The sequence below is a fragment of the Aquarana catesbeiana genome, linkage group LG04 (assembly GCF_042186555.1).
Source record: "Aquarana catesbeiana isolate 2022-GZ linkage group LG04, ASM4218655v1, whole genome shotgun sequence".
Classification (NCBI taxonomy): Eukaryota; Metazoa; Chordata; class Amphibia; order Anura; family Ranidae; genus Aquarana; species Aquarana catesbeiana.
The window spans coordinates 590917443-590935609 of record NC_133327.1 but is presented as its reverse complement, the minus strand read 5'-3'; the positions used below and the strand labels follow the sequence as shown (position 1 = coordinate 590935609).

The window sequence follows — 18167 nt, the reverse complement described above, 5'->3', positions numbered from 1 at the left end:
TTCGCGGCTGGCTGTGTGGGTGGAACAGCTGTGATGTCATCTCTCTGCTCGCCCATCTCCTGCTGAACCTCTGAAAGTGCAGCCTTCGCGGCTCGGCTACAAACAGGCTGTGGCCCGCGGCCTGGGGGTTGGGGACCCCTACTCTAAATTATTCAGATGTTCATTAGCAAACTTCAGACGGGCCTGTACATGTGCTTTCTTGAGCAGGGGGACCTTGCGGGCACTGCAGGATTTCAGTCCTTCATGGTGTAGTGTGTTACCAATTGTTTTCTTAGTGACTATGGTCCCAGCTGCCTTGAGAATATTGACAAGATTCTTCCATGTAGTTCTGGGCTACTTCCTCACCATTTTCATGATCATTTAAACTACACAAGGTGAGATCTTGTATGGAGCCCCAGACTGAGGGAGATTGACAGTTATTTTGTGTTTCTTCCATTTGCGAATAATCGCATCAACAGTTGTCATCCTCTCACCAAGCTGCTTGGGGATAGTCTTGCAGCCCATTCCAGCCTTGTGTAGCTCTACAATCTTGTCCCTGACATCCTTGGACAGCTCTTTGGTCTTGTCCATAGTGTAGAGATTAGAATCTGATTGATTGCTTCTGTGGACAGGTGTCTTTAATACAGGTAACAAGCTGAGATTAGGAGCACTCCCTTTAAGGAAGTGCTCCTAATCTCAGCTAGTTACCTGTATAGAAGACACCTGGGAGCCAGAAATCTTGCTGATTGATAGGGGATCAAAAACATATTTCACTCATTAAAATGCAAATCAATTTATAACTTTTTTGAAATGTTTTTTTCTGTATATTTTTGTTGTTATTCTCTCTCACTGTTAAAAAAAAAAAAAAAACGGCCATTAAAATTATAGACTGATCATTTCTTTGTCAGTGGGCAAACATACAAAATCAGCAGAAGATCAAATAATTTTTTCCCTCACTGTATAACCCACATAGTGGTGCGCAGGAGGAGGGGACATGAGTTTGGTCCTATTCATCCTTGGGTGTCAGAACTCCACCCAGTGTAACATTTGTCACTTTCCATTTAGACAACATTGCTGTTTTAAAGATATCAAGTTTTTCTGAATATTTCCCAGTATCTCTGAACCTGTTGTTGTTGGCATAAAGCATGTATGTGACCAAACTAGACTAACAAGTAGGAACAGTTAGTGGAATTATTTGCTTCCTGAAATGTGTAGGTGGACAAGTCTTACACTACATTCACATGGGTAACCAGAGGCAGATAGTTTGCTGTGGTCAGAGGTGACTACACACCGCCTCTGGACGCAGTTGCGCTCTGTGGTCTGGCCACATACAATCCGGTTAACTGGCATTTACAGTAGAAATGCTGTACCTGGATGCACACTGTCTGAACCTTGGGTCAGAGGCTCTATTTGCATGTAACCACTGGAATAAGCAGTTAGATGCGAACAGTGGCACTGCTAGCTACTGATTTGCATCAAGCTGCCGCTGACAGCAGCTGTCACTCACACACACAGTGCGCATGCAGCATGTAGCTCCACTGTCAAGAATCAACAGATTTCTGCAGGCGGCCGCCCTGGCGACTTATGTGAATGTAGCCCTATTCTTTAGTAAGTTATTATAAGGAATATGTACACCTAGAAGGATATTTATAAAAAATTTGCTGCGCTATTTGTCTTTTTTTTTTTTTTTCCCCATAATATTTTATTAAAACGTGAAACACATGAGATAGCTATAACCATATCAGCAATCTAAATGCCAGGTTGCAGCCATTGCTAACTGCAGTTCAGTCTGCTTATGTTATACGGGAGTAGATAACGTCCTGTCAAGTAAGCTATACCCTGAAAAGCAATCCAACCCAAAAGTACATTGTGTCCACCCAAAACCATAAGGAGTTTATTGTCTAATCTCAGTGAAACAATCAAACACGCTATTAGACCAGTTGAGGATGCTCAATAATTCATGATGACTGGGCTTTTATAAAGTCGCGGGGGAAAAAAAAGGAAGTGTTCCACTCCAAACAGAGGAAGTGAAACTACTGATGATATCTGGAAGGCAAAAAAAAGGAAAGCTAAGAGGAGAAATGGACTCGCAGCATAAAGTAAAATGCCTAGAAACCCTCCCTGGGAGCAGAGATTATCTTGTGAAACTACATGTATATTAATTCTGTGCAAAAGAGGGCAAAATCAATTGTTAGTAGACTTTTTTATCTCCAGGTTGAATGTGTGAACCTGGAAAATACTGCATTATGGCCATTAGATGGAGCTGATGATCATATGGAAAAAAAAAAATACTTATTTACAGAGCCCTGGTTATGAAAATATTGGAAGCCAGACTGTTAGATGATATTGTACCTTATGACTCATGCACATAGTTTTAAAGGAGACGCACAGCGTCCAGAGCCTGTGTAAACACTGTCTACAGCCATCCACAGACATCAGTTTGAAGATGCGGCCATATGCAATAGTGGTTGTGTAAAGTACCTGCAGGCATGCATATGTAGCGGTACCCCCGTAAAGGCTGCTGGTAGATGTGGTCTGTCTGTCAAGCACAGAAATATTGCATACATATGTTCATGTGCGCTCTGTCAGCTCAAATAGAGAGAAATGGGTGAGTAATCTACTCTCTATAGTGGGGAGTCCATGCATTAGAGTTCAAATGCAGCAAGAGGTGTGTTGATGGTCACAGATGGGCTGACTCTGGATGGCTGCTGGCTCATAACAAGCTAGAAGGGGATCTGTAGACAGTAAAAATCAAAGAAGATAGCAGCGCCATCTAAGTGCAGCATGATAAAAACATTTTAATATAGGACAGACGATTTTAAACTCACAAGATTGTATTGATTACAGTGCATGCGTGCAAGATTACCTGATGAATGAGCACGCATGCTCCGAATGCGGGCTCCTCCCCACTCTCTCACCATCTGGAAGTGACGTGTCCAGCCGCCCCTGAGCCGAATCTGAGAACCAGGAAGTGTTGGGACCCACCAGCGCAGCCGGGAACATCAGCTGCCTCTCCACCTGTCGATCGCCTTCCCCCAGGAGTAGATGAACTTCCTATACCATTTCACATGCGCTGTAATCGCTACAATCTTGTGAGTTTAAAATTGTCTGTCCTATATTAAAATGTTTTTATCACGCTGCACTTAGATGGCGCTGCTCTCTTCTTTGTTTTTGTGGTCTGTCTGTCGCCCTGCCCAGCCAGGCACACAATTTTCAGTCACTCCTCAGACAGAAAACAGTCCTTGCACTTGTTTTTGTTATTTTTTATTAAGGGAATTATGAGATACCCAGCTGATTGTAGAAACAGATATAGGGACTTGAAAACTACATACATCTCCAGTATATACACCTCCTCTCTTCCTCCAGCACAGACATGCTTGCAGATTATCACTCCCAGGACCAGCTAGCATTGATTTGCAGGCCTGACATTGACTCAGACAGGCCCAAAGCGAATGCCCTTTGCAGGCAGGGACCGCGAGCCCCTTTGATGTAGCAAAAATATTTAGGTAGTCTTAGTGCTAGCTGTCCACGTGGCTACTGTTCCCAGCACCACATCTTCAGGCCCTGCCAGCCCTCCTGGCTGCAGCTGCCTCTCATTGTCTCTCCACTGCCTGTGCCACCACAGTCCTCACCTCTGGCTCTGCACCCATCCCAGACTGGGCTCTCCCAGTCCTCCTGACTGTGTGTCACTCACCAGCCCTCCTGGCTGAGACTTGTTGTCCCACCTGGAGACTTGCCTGGCAGTGCTCTCATACTTACCAACTGTCCCGGATTTCCCGGGACATTCCCGGGATTTGAACTCTTTTCCCGAGTTTATTGTTTCCCGGGAAATGTCCAGAGAAATCAGTTTTTTTTTACGAATTTCCACTGCTGCCGCTAGAGGTCCGCGGCCGGCAAAGACATTGTCTCTGCCGGCCGCCATTTTTAAGGAGACCAGGAACGGCTGGGCGGCTAGACGAAGCTCCTGCGTCGCCGCCCACCTTGCACCCCGCTCCGCCTCGCCCCGCTGCCGGTCTGCTATAGAAAGGTAAAGGGGGTCACCTGATGTTAGGGGGGCACCGCTGGGGACATCTGATGTAAAGGGGGGCTCCGCTGGGGACACCTGATGTAAGGGGGGCTCCGCTGGGGACTCCTGATGTGGGGGGGCTCCGCTGGAGACTTCTGATGTGAGGGGGGGCTCTGCTGGAGACTCCTGATGTGTCTCCTGATGTTAGGGGGGGCTCCGCTGGGGACACCTGATGTTAGGGGGGCACCGCTGGGGACATCTGATGTAAGGGAGGGGCTCCGCTGGGGACACCTGATGTAAGGGGGGCTCCGCTGGGGACACCTGATGTAAGGGGGGCTCCGCTGGGGACTCCTGATGTGAGGGGGCTCAGCTGGAGACTCCTGATGTGAGGGGGGGCTCCGTTGGGGACTCCTGATGTGATGGGGGCTCCGCTGGGGACACCTGATGTGAGGGGGGCTCCGCTGGGGACTCCTGATGTGAGGGGGAGCTCCGCCGGGGACTCCTGATGTGAGGGGGGCTCCGCTGAGGACACCTGATGTGAGGGGGGCTCCGCTGGGGACACCTGATGTAAAGGGGGGCTCCGCTGGGGACTCCTGATGTGAGGGGGGCTCCGCTGGGGACACCTGATGTAAAGGGGGGCTCCGCTGGGGACTCCTGATGTGAGCGGGGGTCAGCTGGGGACTCCTGATGTGAGGGGGGCTCCGCTGGGGACTCCTGATGTGAGGGGGGCTCCGCTGAGGATTCTTGATGTGAGGGGGGGCTCCGCTGAGGACTCCTGATGTGAGGGGGGCTCCGCTGGGGACCTGATGTAAGGGGGGGCTCCGCTGGGGACTCCTGATGTGAGGGGGGCTCCGCTGAGGACTCCTGATGTGAGGGGCGCTCCGCTGGGGACACTGATGTAAAGGGGGGCTCCGCTGGGGACTCCTGATGTGAGGGGGGCTCCGCTGGGGACTCTTGATGTAAGGGGGGCTCCGCTGGGGACTCCTGATGTGAGGGGGGCTCCGCTGGGGACTCCTGATGTGAGGGGGGGCTCCGCTGAGGACTCCTGGTGTGAGGGGGGCTCCGCTGGGGACACCTGATGTAAAGGGGGGCTCCGCTGGGGACTCCTGATGTGAGGGGGGGCTCCTCTGAGGACTCCTGATGTGAGGGGGCACCGCTGGGGACACCTGATGTAAGGGGGGCTCTGCTGGGGACACCTGATGTAAGGGGGGGCTCCGCTGGGGACATCTGATGTAAGGGGGGCTCCGCTGGGGGCACCTGATGCAAGGACGGACTCTGCTGGGGGCACCTGATGAAAGGACGGACGGCTGGTGGCAGGCAACGTGGCAGGTGACACGCTCAGGGATCCTCCTGATTTAGCATTATGGTGAGTTGAATGATTTAATTTTATATTACAATGTAATAATAGAAATAATGCACTTCAATCAGTGCTAACACCAGGTGTTTGGAGCATCTTTATCTGCTGATTGTTAAACTTTCTAGAATACACATATTTCCATTGTTGTGTAGGATCTGGAGCTGCTGTCCCTTCATCCCTCTCCATCCCTCATTCATCTCAGACTCTAACCACACCCCCTTTGAGCCATGCCCATTTAAGACAGGCCCACTATTTTGCGTAAACTACGCCCATTTTTCGTCACTTCGCGCACCGCAGTTTTACGTTTCCCCTGTGCCACGCCCATAAATACATGCCCCACCCCCTAATTATAGCAAGACTCCACCTACAGCCAAAAAAGTGTCCCTAAAATTTTTTTACAATGTTGGCAACTATGTGCTCTCCTGCTGTCCACTCCTTGCTCCCGTGCCACCTGTCCAGAACACCTCATTGTGTCTTGAGTGTCCTGTCCGCACTCGAACCCAGGCCCAAGGTAACCCCCCCCCCCCCCAGACTGGGGAGCTCCCTCAAAAGTTACGCCAGCCTAGCACTCCATCTCCAGCTTCCACCCAAACTACTCCTTCCCCAGCTGGGCTGACCCTGAGTATTTAAGGAGGCCTGCCCCCTGCCAATCCAGATGGGATTGGCCAGATTAAAACAAACAGACAAACTTGGCTGCCAGTCAAGCCTGTAAATTTACCTACACTAACAAAAACCTAACCACTACACTTCTAGCACACTAGAGGGTGCTACACATACATATACTCTAAATCGGGGATATGCAATTAGTTGACCTCCAGCTGTTGCAAAACTAAGTCTAATCATGCCTCTGCCTCTGGGTGTCATGCTTGTGACTGTCAGAGTCTTGCTATGCCTCTTGGGATTTGTAGTTCTGCAACAGCTGGAGGTCCGCTAATTGCATATCCCTGCTCTAAATGCACACTTCCGTTCAGGGCATACATCTGTGCATGTGCAGGTCCTTTACACAACCCCCCATCTCATAACTGCATAACTCGCATTTTCTAATTAATGTGTAAGAGTGAATGTTTGCAGTAGCTGCAGGTTCTGGGAAAGTATTTACACAGGCTCTGGGCGCTGTACGACTCCTTGCATGAACCATGTGCATGAGTTCCAAGGTAGAATATCAGTTTCCACAGAGGATACAGTAGTAGTTCTGGTTCATTTGTGGCTATTGCAGCACCCCACAGATGCAGGAACGTCTTCACCATTTCTGGCAATGGGCATCAAAGCGGTCCCCGCAACATTTCCCTAAGTGGCCAGCGAAGCAGACCTTGACCATTTCAGATGGTGGCCAATAAGGCCAGCTTTTATTCCTGTCAGTGACTTTGGAATTAGTCCTGCCCCAATTTCATTACTGTTTGTATTTGTTGCAAAGGACGTGCCCTCTTGTTTCCTCAAATGGCTGTTAAAGTGGCCTACCATTTCTATTCACAGCCAGTGAAGCAACTTCCACCCCATTTCCTATGGTGGTCAGTGAAGTTTTTCAACCATTTCTGTTGGTAACCAGTGAAGCACACCCCCAGCCCAATTTCCAGGAGTGGCTAAAGTAAGCTCCACTGACCCTTCCCCATATCCATCAATAACAACTAATGCTTAATAAATAGAGTGGACTAAACATATCCATAGGATATACCTATTAATGAAAAAAAAAAAAATATATATATATATATAACAAACAAAATCAGATATATCCATATAGATATAGAGCGATGCTTATTTGTGCAGATTGATCTATTCCAGTGGCGGAGATGTAGCCTCAAGCCATTGTGACCAGATATTCTCAAATTTCCTCATAGAGTTCCTTAAAAAATACATATGTCTTTCAAAGGAAATTATCTTATTTAGATCAAAAATCCAATCAGATAGGGTAGGAGGATAAGGAGAGGTCCACTTAAAGGCAATCTTTCTACGGGCCATAAAAGGGGCACGCCTATTAGTGTTTACAATAGGAGGAGTATAAATATAGGGATAATGGTAACCCAGTAGGCATGTAAGTGGTTCAACCAAGATATTAACATCCAATAGCCCCTTAAGAGTACCAACCACCTCCACCCAATATCTCCAGATTTTGGGGCATCACCACAGGAAGATGTATCAATGTACCTGTGTTGCTACACCTTGCACAGGTTGGGTCAGATCGCAAATCAATATTATACAAAAATTTAGGGGTTCTATATACCCTATGAAGGATGAAAATCTGAGTTAGTCTATGTGATGGAGAAAGAGAAACGCATGGCAAAGATCAAAGAATATTGTCCCAAGCCTCTTTAGGAATAGGGCCAAGATCCTTTTCCCACCCATCCCTAGAGTGAACGGGGAAGTTCAATAGGAACTTATCTAACAGTGCCCTATATGTCACAAAAGTAAGACCCTAAGTTGACCTTGCTTGTACTAGTTTATTCAGAACAGGAATAGAAGAAAAAAATACCTCAACTGAAGAAAATTGAAATAAGAAAGATAGGGGGCGCTAGATACCATAATAATCAAGTGCTCTAAATAAATATATCTCCTGCATTACCAAGAAAATGGAAATGTAAGAAAGCTAGGGGGCGCTAGATACCATACTATTCAAGTGCTCTAAATAAATATATCTCCTGCATTACCAAAAAAATGAAAATCATAATAATGACAAATCATAATTAGATTACACATTGAAGTGTCCACAATAGTGAAAAAAATATATATAGTGATTGATTGTCCACATAAAAAAGTGATAGAAGTAGTTGAAGTGATATCTTTCAATATTATCCCAATCTTGTTGCTGAAAACAAAAGGTTTTCCATCACCAAAGAAAAAATAAGAAAGGAAAAACACCTCGAAGTAGTAGATATCTGCTTACCAGATACCAATGACTCCTTTAGTTAAAAAGAGAGTCACTAGCGCTTGTGCAGGGTTGTGCCTGCTCACATGGATGGCCGGACTGTGGTTGGTATTATAGGCATGGATCGTTCCCGTCAAGCTCATTCAAGATAGGATAAGGATACATAGGAAACAAAAACAGTCTCCATAGCGTAAAACCATTTATTAAAAAAGTAAACAAATTAAAAGACCAAATGGCCGCTTACATTGGTGGGTGCCTACCCGGCACTGGGGCTGCTTGCATGTCAGGGTGACTTCGCAGTCAGAAATAGCCTTTCATGTCTCCTCCACGCTGGCGTGCGTTCCAGCTTACACAGGGGGGCAGCCAAAGGATCCGGATGTTGTTGGGTGATAGGACATGTGACCACGTACCGCTCCGACGTACGTTTCGTAAATTGAACCCTTAGGGCATGGCGCAATTGAAGAAATTGAAAAAAATTGTTTGACTGCAGAGAAAAGTCTCCCCTCAACACTTCAAAGGTTTTGATGAGACCATTCACACACAGCTGAATTAAAGTAGTTACTCCAGATCTTTCCCATCTCTGAAAACCCGAGGGGTCAAAAGTTTGGCAACTCTATCGTTACCCCATATAGGGGTATACCTGGTAGGATAGGAAAACCCCATCATTTTCTTAACTGTGTCCCATATTTTACACATTAACTTGATAGTAGGCATAGCAGTGAGTGAAACACCCCCCAGTGCCCTCTCCAATACCTGTAGTGGTGGCCGAGCATTAAACACATGAGAGAATAGACGCCGAGCAGATAAAGATAACTGCTCGGAGTCCCACCCCGCATATTGCTGTAATTGAGATACAAGGAAATATATCCCCGGGTTGAGAACTGCTAATCCCCCAGCCTTTTTGGGGTGTTGTAGAACCTCCAATTTTATTCAAGGGGTTTTGTCTCTCCATATTAAGTGCCTGAATACACTAATGATCTTGGTAAAAATCGGTAGGGGTAGCCAAACAGGAGCATTATGTAAAAAGTACAAAAGCTGAAGCATCCATATCATCTCAATTCGATTAATGCGGCCGACTACCGATAAAGGCAACTTATTCCAGCCTTTACTTTGAGTTTGAAATCTGGAAAGTAGTGGAACTATATTGTCATAAATATATGATTGTGAAGAAGGAGTAATAGTTATACCCAGGTACTTTATGGAAGACACTACCCCAAGATGGGACACAGTAGATGGTAAAGAATCCGACAGGAAGTCCAGAGGTAACAACATAGATTTATCCCAATTTATTCCAAGCCCAGAAAACCTGCCAAACTCTTCAACATATTTCATTACTGCTGGCAGAGATGAACGAATATTGGTTAGGAACAAAAGAACATCGTCAGCATATAACAATATCTTTTCCTCCATAGTACCTCTAATCAGACCAGTGACAGGAATCCAGCCATACCCTTAGGGCCGTTTCACACCAGGGTCGAATGGGAATGCACGTGTTCCTGTGTGGTGCGTTTTGACAGCCCATTTATTTGAATGGGCTGCAAAACGCACCGGCCAGTGGGAAAAGTAGTGCTTGCATCTTTAAAAACGTACAGCACCAAACCACATATACCACCCAGATCAGCGTATTTCTGCCAACTGCAGCTGCTCAGCCTGTACAAACCAATGACAGCCTAGGAGGTTCCAAAGCTGTTCGAATGTATTTGCACATGGAGCGTTTACCTGCCATCAGTGGTGGTTGGTGGACCAAAACAGTGCACCTGCAGCACAGTTGGTCAGTCGGTCTGTCGGTGCACTTACTCCATCCATGGCGGGTAATCACGGGCGGCTTCCCCTGCTCTCCTCCGTGGGCAATCATGGGCGGCTTCTCGTGCTCTCCTCCCTGGGCAGATTCCCCTGCTCTCCACCGTGGGTAATCACGGCGGCGGGCATCACAAGCAGCTTCTCCTTCCCCTGCTTAGCAGCTTCCGTCTTCTCCCTCCTCCTTGGCGGCCAATTGGGAAACGATTGGAGGAGAGGAGATTCAGTGTTCAATATTCATTCGCTATTCTCACACACCTGGATGGGCTCCGAGCAGCCCTGCGCCCTGAGACCACCCTATTTTGAAGCCTATTAGAGCCTCTGGCTCTAATCAGTGCTTCAACCCCCCCCCCCCATTGGAATCCTTGCATCAGGTGTCCTGAAAGGGGCCGGACGCATGGATGGGGGGGTGGTGCCCCTGTGCCCTTAACCTCCCTGGCGGTATGATTATTTCGGATTTTAGGTGCTGAAAGCGGTACAATTATTTTGCATGGAAATTTGGCGTTTTATATTGTAGGTCTGTAAATCTTAACAATAACGCACTTAAATCTGTCCAAACCAGAGTCTAGTAGATATCCCGGGTATGATAAAGTTTGAAACACAAAAACATAAATTATAATATAATAAATAAAAATAAATAATTTAAAAAAATTTAAAAAAATAGTAATAAAATAAATTTCCCCACAATTCACTATCGCTCAATTCTGCAAGTGTTCTAATTTACTATCGCTGTTTTCTAGCTGGTCTAAAGCCACTTTTGATGTAAAGGGACACTTTTTGGTTGCTATGGACAATCTCCAGTTTCCAGGCAGAAAGAACAGTGTATATCATGTAAAACTGCATGCAGGGCATGGGCCAGAGCACTGGGGACAAAAGGGATGTGAAATCATTTCATACAGTACTGTAATCTGTAAGATTACAGTACTGTATGTGTTATGATTTTGACTTTTTTTAATTTGCCGCCAGGCTCCGCCCCCGTGCGTCGCGCCGCTCGCAGGGAACGGAGCCTGGCACGGAGAGGCTTCGGAGGAGGACGGAGCCCTCGGACACTGCGGGGGACATCGCAGGATCCTGGGGACAAGGTAAGTAACGCCGCCCCAGGATCCTGCAATGCGATCCCGAGTGTGGCTCGGGGTTACCGCTAATGGTACTGAATTTTAACCCCGAGCCACACTCGGGAAAACCGCCAGGGAGGTTAAAGGATGGGCCGCCCTTGCCTGCCATTATGGACAGATGATCGCCCCTAGACCACACTATCTGCATACAGGGCTGTTCATCTGTCACTTGACCCAGGCAATCCCTCCTTATGTGATTACATGTGGGCTGTGTCAGCCTGCCATTGATTTGTATAGGCTGCCTGTCTGCAGTTGATCGGAAACACGGGGCCACACTCAGGCTGGATTTACATCTTAGGAGCCTGTAGGCAGAGAATTCTGAAGCATGTCCCCCTCCCCCCCCCAAAAAAAGAGACAGCCCTCATTCAGAATGGAGCGACTTGTCATACAATTTGACGTGTCAAATCGCATGACAAGTCGCACCCTATTATCAGCAATGGCACTGTTCAAATCAATGTGACGCCGACTTTGCGGCGCCTCACCGATTTGCAAAAGTAGTTCCTGCACTACTTTTGGCGATTTTGGGTGCGACTTGCATAGACATCTGTGCACGAAGCCGCATAGATATCATCAACATTCCAACCTGAATGTAGATACTTGGCAGCACACCAAGGATCAGCGCAGGGTGGCGCCCAAACATGCCTGACGAAGGGGTCCTGCGTGACTCCGAAACGTTGCACCTCTTTGTGTTGTGATCATGCGATAAACTAAACCGTTTGGACACCACCTTGTGCTGATCCTTGGTGTGCTGGCAAGTATCTACATTGTGACTTGAACCAGTATCCAGCTGGTTGTTGCTGCAGCACCCAACCTTTAGAGCTTATACCAGGAACGTGTGCGATAGGAATATGAAACATTCCAACCTGAAGACGCACTGACATTCAGCTTTGAAATCGTGCGATTTCAGATGAAGTTGCACAATTTCAAAGCCACATTCAATGTGAACGAGGGCTAAGACAGACTTTTTTTCTTGATACATTACCGCAAAGGTCTACGAAATGCAAAATTTCAGTAAGATTACACTAAAGTGAATTTTAGAACAAACGCAATAAATTACCCACATTTTTGGTAAAATATAAAAAATGAGGTTGCACCAAGTAAATAGATACCCAACATGTCCAACGCTAGATTTCTGGATGCCCATGACATGACGACAAACTTCAGTACCCTAGATTTTCTATAGGAGATGCTTCATAGGTTATCAGTTTACATTTATAGAGGAGGCTTTGTGCTAGAATTATTGCTCTCACTCTGGCGTGCGTGGCGATATGTAACATGTGTATCAGTTTTCATGTGTAGGCACCCCGATGCGTGCGTTTACATTCATATGTGCGTATATATGTGTGTGTGGGGGGGGGGGCTTTTATGTATTTGGGTGTAAAAAAAAAAATATATATATTTTTGTTGGTTAACTTCTTTTTTCATTACATGTGGCGGCGCCGACCAGTTAGAATGCCACCCATACGTACCATTACCAGGTACATTTAGGAGATTAAGCCGCAGAGATTTCAAATCCCCGGACTGGTGAAGCGGCGAACGAATGTGTCACAGCGGTTGATCGCGGGACTTCTGTACAGCGGGTGGTCCACAGTGTAAGTTCACACTTATGGATAAGGATCAGAACACCTGTCAGGTTTATATTGCTATCTGTGCCCCCATTAGGGAAATTCACTCTTTGTATTTATCCTGTTATCAACGAGTGAAGGTAAAAAAAAAAAAAATCCAAAATTTAGGTTGTCCCCAGAACAGGAATAGAGGGGAAATCTTCCAATGGGGACACTAGTTCTGGCGACAACCAGGCATATCCTCACCTTCCTTGCACTTCCTGTTTTGGCTAAGAGACAGGAAATAAATAGAAATCTCCCAAATGGGGACACAGATGGCAAAAATACACTGACATGGGTAATAACCCTCCCTTACTCTATCCAAAATGAACAAAAAGTTTTGCTTTTAGTTCTACGTTAGGTATAACAATTCACAAACACTGGAAGGTTCCAGTTCAGCACTCGGTGAAGCTGCTTTGCAGTCTTTCTGGAACTAAACAGAACATGACAAGGAGATCGGCGCCCAGTTATGTTGGCGGACAATGTCAGTATGGGCGGGGCCTGAGATATAGGCGGAGAATGTCAGTGTAGAAGGGATCAGGCGTGTGGACGAGGTCCAGCAGCATGGGCGGAGATTGCAAGTGTGGGCGTGATCTGTCGTATGGGCGTAGATTGTCAGTGTGGGCGTGGTCCAGCTTAGAGGCGGAGAATAACGGTGTGGGCGAGGTCTGGAAGCAGGCACTTATTGCATTTATATATTTAGAAAAAAAAAGTGGGCGTGGTCAAGTGTCGGAGTTACATAATAAGGTACACGGCGCTCATTCGAAGGCGTGGCTATATAGCAGCCTGTGGGCTCTCATGGAGGGGCGTGGTTTACTAAGTTGTATGGGCGTGCCAGATGGAAGATGTGGGTGTGTCCTGTGTGGAGTTGGGTGCCGGTGGAGTCAGGAAGCGTCCCAGTGAGAAGGCGTCTATCCCGGGGAGGTGCAGAGAGGTCTCCCGCTGCAGCATGGCTTCTCTGAAGGTGGAGGGAGACGATGGCGGCAAGGTAGAGGCTGGACATTTGTATGTGTGGGGGATACTGTTCCCGGTCAGCGGTGGGAAAGTCATATACTGTAGTACACAGCAGACACTTCCTGGTTCCAGGCTCTGTACATACAGACATCTTATACACGGGGGGTGACCGCCTGTAACTTTCCATTGGAGGGGAGATGTCAGAGGCTGGACTAGTAGTGACATATAGGCAGGGTGGGGGTCATCATCTATTTATATACAGTGTCGCACATAAGTGAGTACACCCCTCACATTTTTGTAAATATTTTATTCTATCTTTTCATGTGACAACACTGAAGAAATGACACTTCTACAATGTAAAGTAGTGAGTGTACAGCTTGTATAATAGTGTACATTTGCTGTCCCTTCAAAATAACTCAACACACAGCCATTAATGTCTAAAGTGCTGGCAACAAAAGTGAGTACACCCCTAAGTGAAAATGTCCAAATTGGGCCCAATTAGCCTTTTTTCCTCCCTGATGTCATGTGACTTGTTAGTGTTACAAGGTCTCAAGTGTGAATGGGGAGCAGGTGTGTTAAATTTGGTGGTATGGCTCTCACTCTCTCATACTGGTCACTGGAAGTACAATATGGAACCTCATGGCAAAGAACTCTCTGAGGATCTGAAAAAAAAGAATAGTTGCTCTAATAAGAATGGCCTAGGCTATAAGAAGGTTGCCAAGAACTCGAAACTGAGCTGCAGCACGGTGGCCAGGACCATACAGAGGTTTAACAGAACAGGTTCCACTCAGAACAGGCCTCACCATGGTTGACCAAAGAAGTTGAGTGCACGTGCTCAGCGTCATATCCAGAGGTTGTCTTTGTGAAATAGACGTATGAGTGCTGCCAGCATTGCTGCAGAGGTTGAAGGGGTGGGGGGTCAGCCTGTCAGTGCTCAGACCATACGCCGCACACTGCATCAAATTGGTCTGCATGGCTGTCGTCCCAGAAGGAAGCCTCTTCTAAACATGATGCACAAGTAAGCCAGCAGTTTGCTGAAGACAAGCAGACTAAGAACATAGATTACTGGAACCATGTCCTGTGGTCTGATGAGACCAAGATAAACTTATTTGGTTCAGATGGTGTCAGGCGTGTGTGGCGGCAACCAGGTGAGGAGTACAAAGACAAGTGTGTCTTGCCTACAGTCAAGCATGGTGGTGGGAGTGTCATGGTCTGGGGCTGCATGAGAGCTGCCGGAGTTCTGACAAGAAGTGTTCCCCTATCGGATAGTGTCCGCCCCATACGGCGCAGCACTTGCACAGTACGGAGGACAAGGAGATGCCAAAAGTCTCCGAAGTTGACCAGATGACCATCAGCTGTACATAGTGCTTGGGCACTTAATAGTGAACACTTTGTAACAGGGCCCCTCGCAGGCTCGCTTCTCTCGCCACGCTTCAGGCACAGCCTCGCTGCGCTCGGCATCTTTTTATTCTAACTCTATGTCCACTTGGATAGTGGGGCATGAACCTGGACACAGGGCAGAATAAGTGTGCGGGCACCATGTAGAGCTGATGATCAGCTGTTGAACTTAGGAGACTTTCGGCGTCTCGTTTGTCCTCCGTACTGCGCCTGCACAGTACAGGGTGGACACTATCTGATGGGGGACAGTATTCGACAAAACACTGGCACTGGGGAGCTACAGTTCATTGAGGGAACCATGAATGCCAACATGTACTGTGACATACTGAAGCAGAATGTGATCCCTCCCTTCGGAGACTAAGCTGCAGCGCAGTATTCCAACATGATAACGACCCAAAACACACCTCCAAGATGACCACTGCCTTGCTAAAGAAGCTGAGGGTAAAGGTGATGGACTGGCCAAGCAGCCCGGGTGATGCAACATCGGCTGCACGGAACAGAGGAACTGACATACCTCTCACCAAAAACCGAGCACAACGAGTATGTCGTCACTTCCAGTTCTGCCTCTTTGTTTACTTGGCCGTTGGCAGCCAGGAAAGCAGCCAATCAGACCAATCTGTGTCTGATCGGCTGGAGAAGAGGTTTGGGGTCTAATAGACCCCCAAATATCTCCATAAAGAGGACCTGTCAAGACCCATGTGATAGCAATAAAGTTAATAACCCCCCCCCCTGTTTAAAGTGACGCCTATGGAGAATTTTAAGCACCATAGCTTGCTGCCATTCCACAGCCAGACGCAATTTAAAACATGACATGTTGGGTATCTATTTACTCAGCGTAACATCATATTTGACATTCTACAAAAAAAAAAAAATTGGGGTTAATGTTGTGTTCGAAAGACCACTGCGTAAATACCATGTGACATAGAAAAAAAAAATTCTATATGGCCTCCGCATACTTAGAGTGTGTGTGTGTGTGTGTGTGTATATATATATAATTATTCTTTTGCAATACGGCCCTGCGTTATTTTAACTGACAATTGTGCAGTCATGCGACGCTGTACCCAGAAAAAAATGTCATTTTATTTTCCCACAAATAGAGCTTTATTTTGGTGGTATTTGATCACCTCTGCGGTTTATATTTTTTGCGATATAAACAAAAAAAGAATGACAGTTTTGAAGAAAAGACAACATTTTTTACTTTTTGCTATAAAACGTATCCAATAAAAAGTAAAAAGATCAAATTTCTTCATCATGTTTTCTGCTACATATTTTTGGTAAAAAAAAAAAAAAAAAAAATCCCAATAAGCGTATATTGGTTTCCGCAAAATTTATAGCGTCTACAAAATGGGGGATACATTTATGGTATTTTTAATTGTTTTTACTAGTAATGGCCGCGATCAGCAACATTTTTATCGGGACTGCGACATTGTGGCGGACTGATTGGACACCTAGCTGACGACTTTGACACTTTTTTTTTTTTGGAAACCAGTGACATTACAATGATCAGTGCTAAAAATATACACTGACACTGTATAAAGGACACTGGCAGGGAAGGGGTTAACATCAGGGGTGATCAAACGGTTAGGTGTATTCCCTAATTATGCTTTCTTACTCTGGGGGGATGGGCTACCTGCATGGACACTGTAATCTGCGTTCCTGATTAGCAGAAACACTAGATCAGTGTCAATGCCTGACACCATGGCGGTCTGCTTGTTTACATCGGTACACTGCCGTTCTGTCTCTGTGGGGAGTGATCATGGGTGGCCGGTGGACATCGCGTCAGCCGGGCCTGCTGATTGGCCCCATCAGCGCGCGACTGCGGCTTCAGCAACACGCGCATGCCCCTAGTGGATATTGACAGGTACGTGATTTTGCGCAATAGAGCCACCTTGCCGCAGTATATGTACGGCAGGCGGTCAGGAAGTGGTTAACCGATGCTCAATGGGTACTAAGGGGCCCAAAGTGTGCCAAGAAAATATCCCCACACCATTACACCACCAGCATGAATCATTGATGCAAAACAAGATGGATCCATGCTTTCGTGTTCACGCCCCAGAACTCCTGGGCCTACTTCTGTAGTAACAAAGACTCGGGCCAGCCGGCCCCGAGACAGCAGAGCTGCCACGGCGCACCCTGGGCCAGGAGGGCCTCCAGTTTGGGAACAACGAACCCCGTCCAATTGGCGCCTGTACCTTAAGTACCCTTACCCAGAATGCACGGCGAGTGAACCACTCCCACCGGGTTATTTCTGAGTAAAAGGGGTACCCAATGCATCCAGCCTGTTGTATTTCCAACACTTACCGGTGGCCACAGTGACACCCACGGCCAAGTGGAAATTGATACAACCCAGCTGAACTGGTACAAATGCCAGGATTTTACCATAATTAGTCTGAGCTAAACTACAGCTTCAGACAATTTAAATTTACATAAATACTACCTGCCCATCAGGAGCAGGGCGCTACACAACATTCTTTTATTCGGCGAGTGTAGAAAGATTTTGCATATGAATATTCTCGTCTGAAAATTGATCCGTGTGGCCAGCATAAGGCTCGGTACACACCTATGCAGTTTGCATTTGATCTGTTTCTACACTGCTTTTTGCTGTGCGTTAAGTACAGTATAGGGTGCCCCAATAGCAAGGTAAAGAAAACTTCTGCCTTTTAGAACCACTCACTTCCTGCCCAGGACTACATGTCTCATGAGGCATTGCTCCTCACACGTTCACAAGTTCTCAGGCACTTACTGACATGTATGGATGGTGTGCTGCACTGTATTTCCTGATATGAAAACAAATAATGCATTCTGTATGCAGGCCAACTAATTGGCTGGCTGATTAATCGATTATGAAAATGGTAATCGATTCATTTCATAATCGATTAGTAGTTTCAGCCCTATCTCCGGCGCTGTAAATGGCCGGAGCCACGATACGTTGGTCCTTCAATCCGCATGCGCCGGTGACATCACGCTGATGAATATCTCCTATTTTACCTACAGGTAAGCCTTAGAGGCTTACCTGTAGATAAAAACCATAAAGCGGGCCATAGAACCTGGTTCACATTGGTACGATTTGACATGTCAAATCGTACCAATGTAAACC

General features: G+C 46.7%; 1 protein-coding gene across 1 annotated transcript in view; it reads left to right on the top strand.

Annotated features, from left to right (window-relative positions):
* Positions 1-13537: 13537 nt before the first annotated feature.
* SNX5 (sorting nexin 5) overlaps positions 13538-18167 on the top strand; it is a 95368-nt gene continuing 90738 nt past the window's right edge. Inside the window, exon 1 of the mRNA XM_073628162.1 lies at positions 13538-13706. Coding sequence (XP_073484263.1) covers positions 13557-13706 — 150 coding nt within the window. The 5' untranslated portion in view covers positions 13538-13556. The remainder of the gene's footprint in view (positions 13707-18167) is intronic.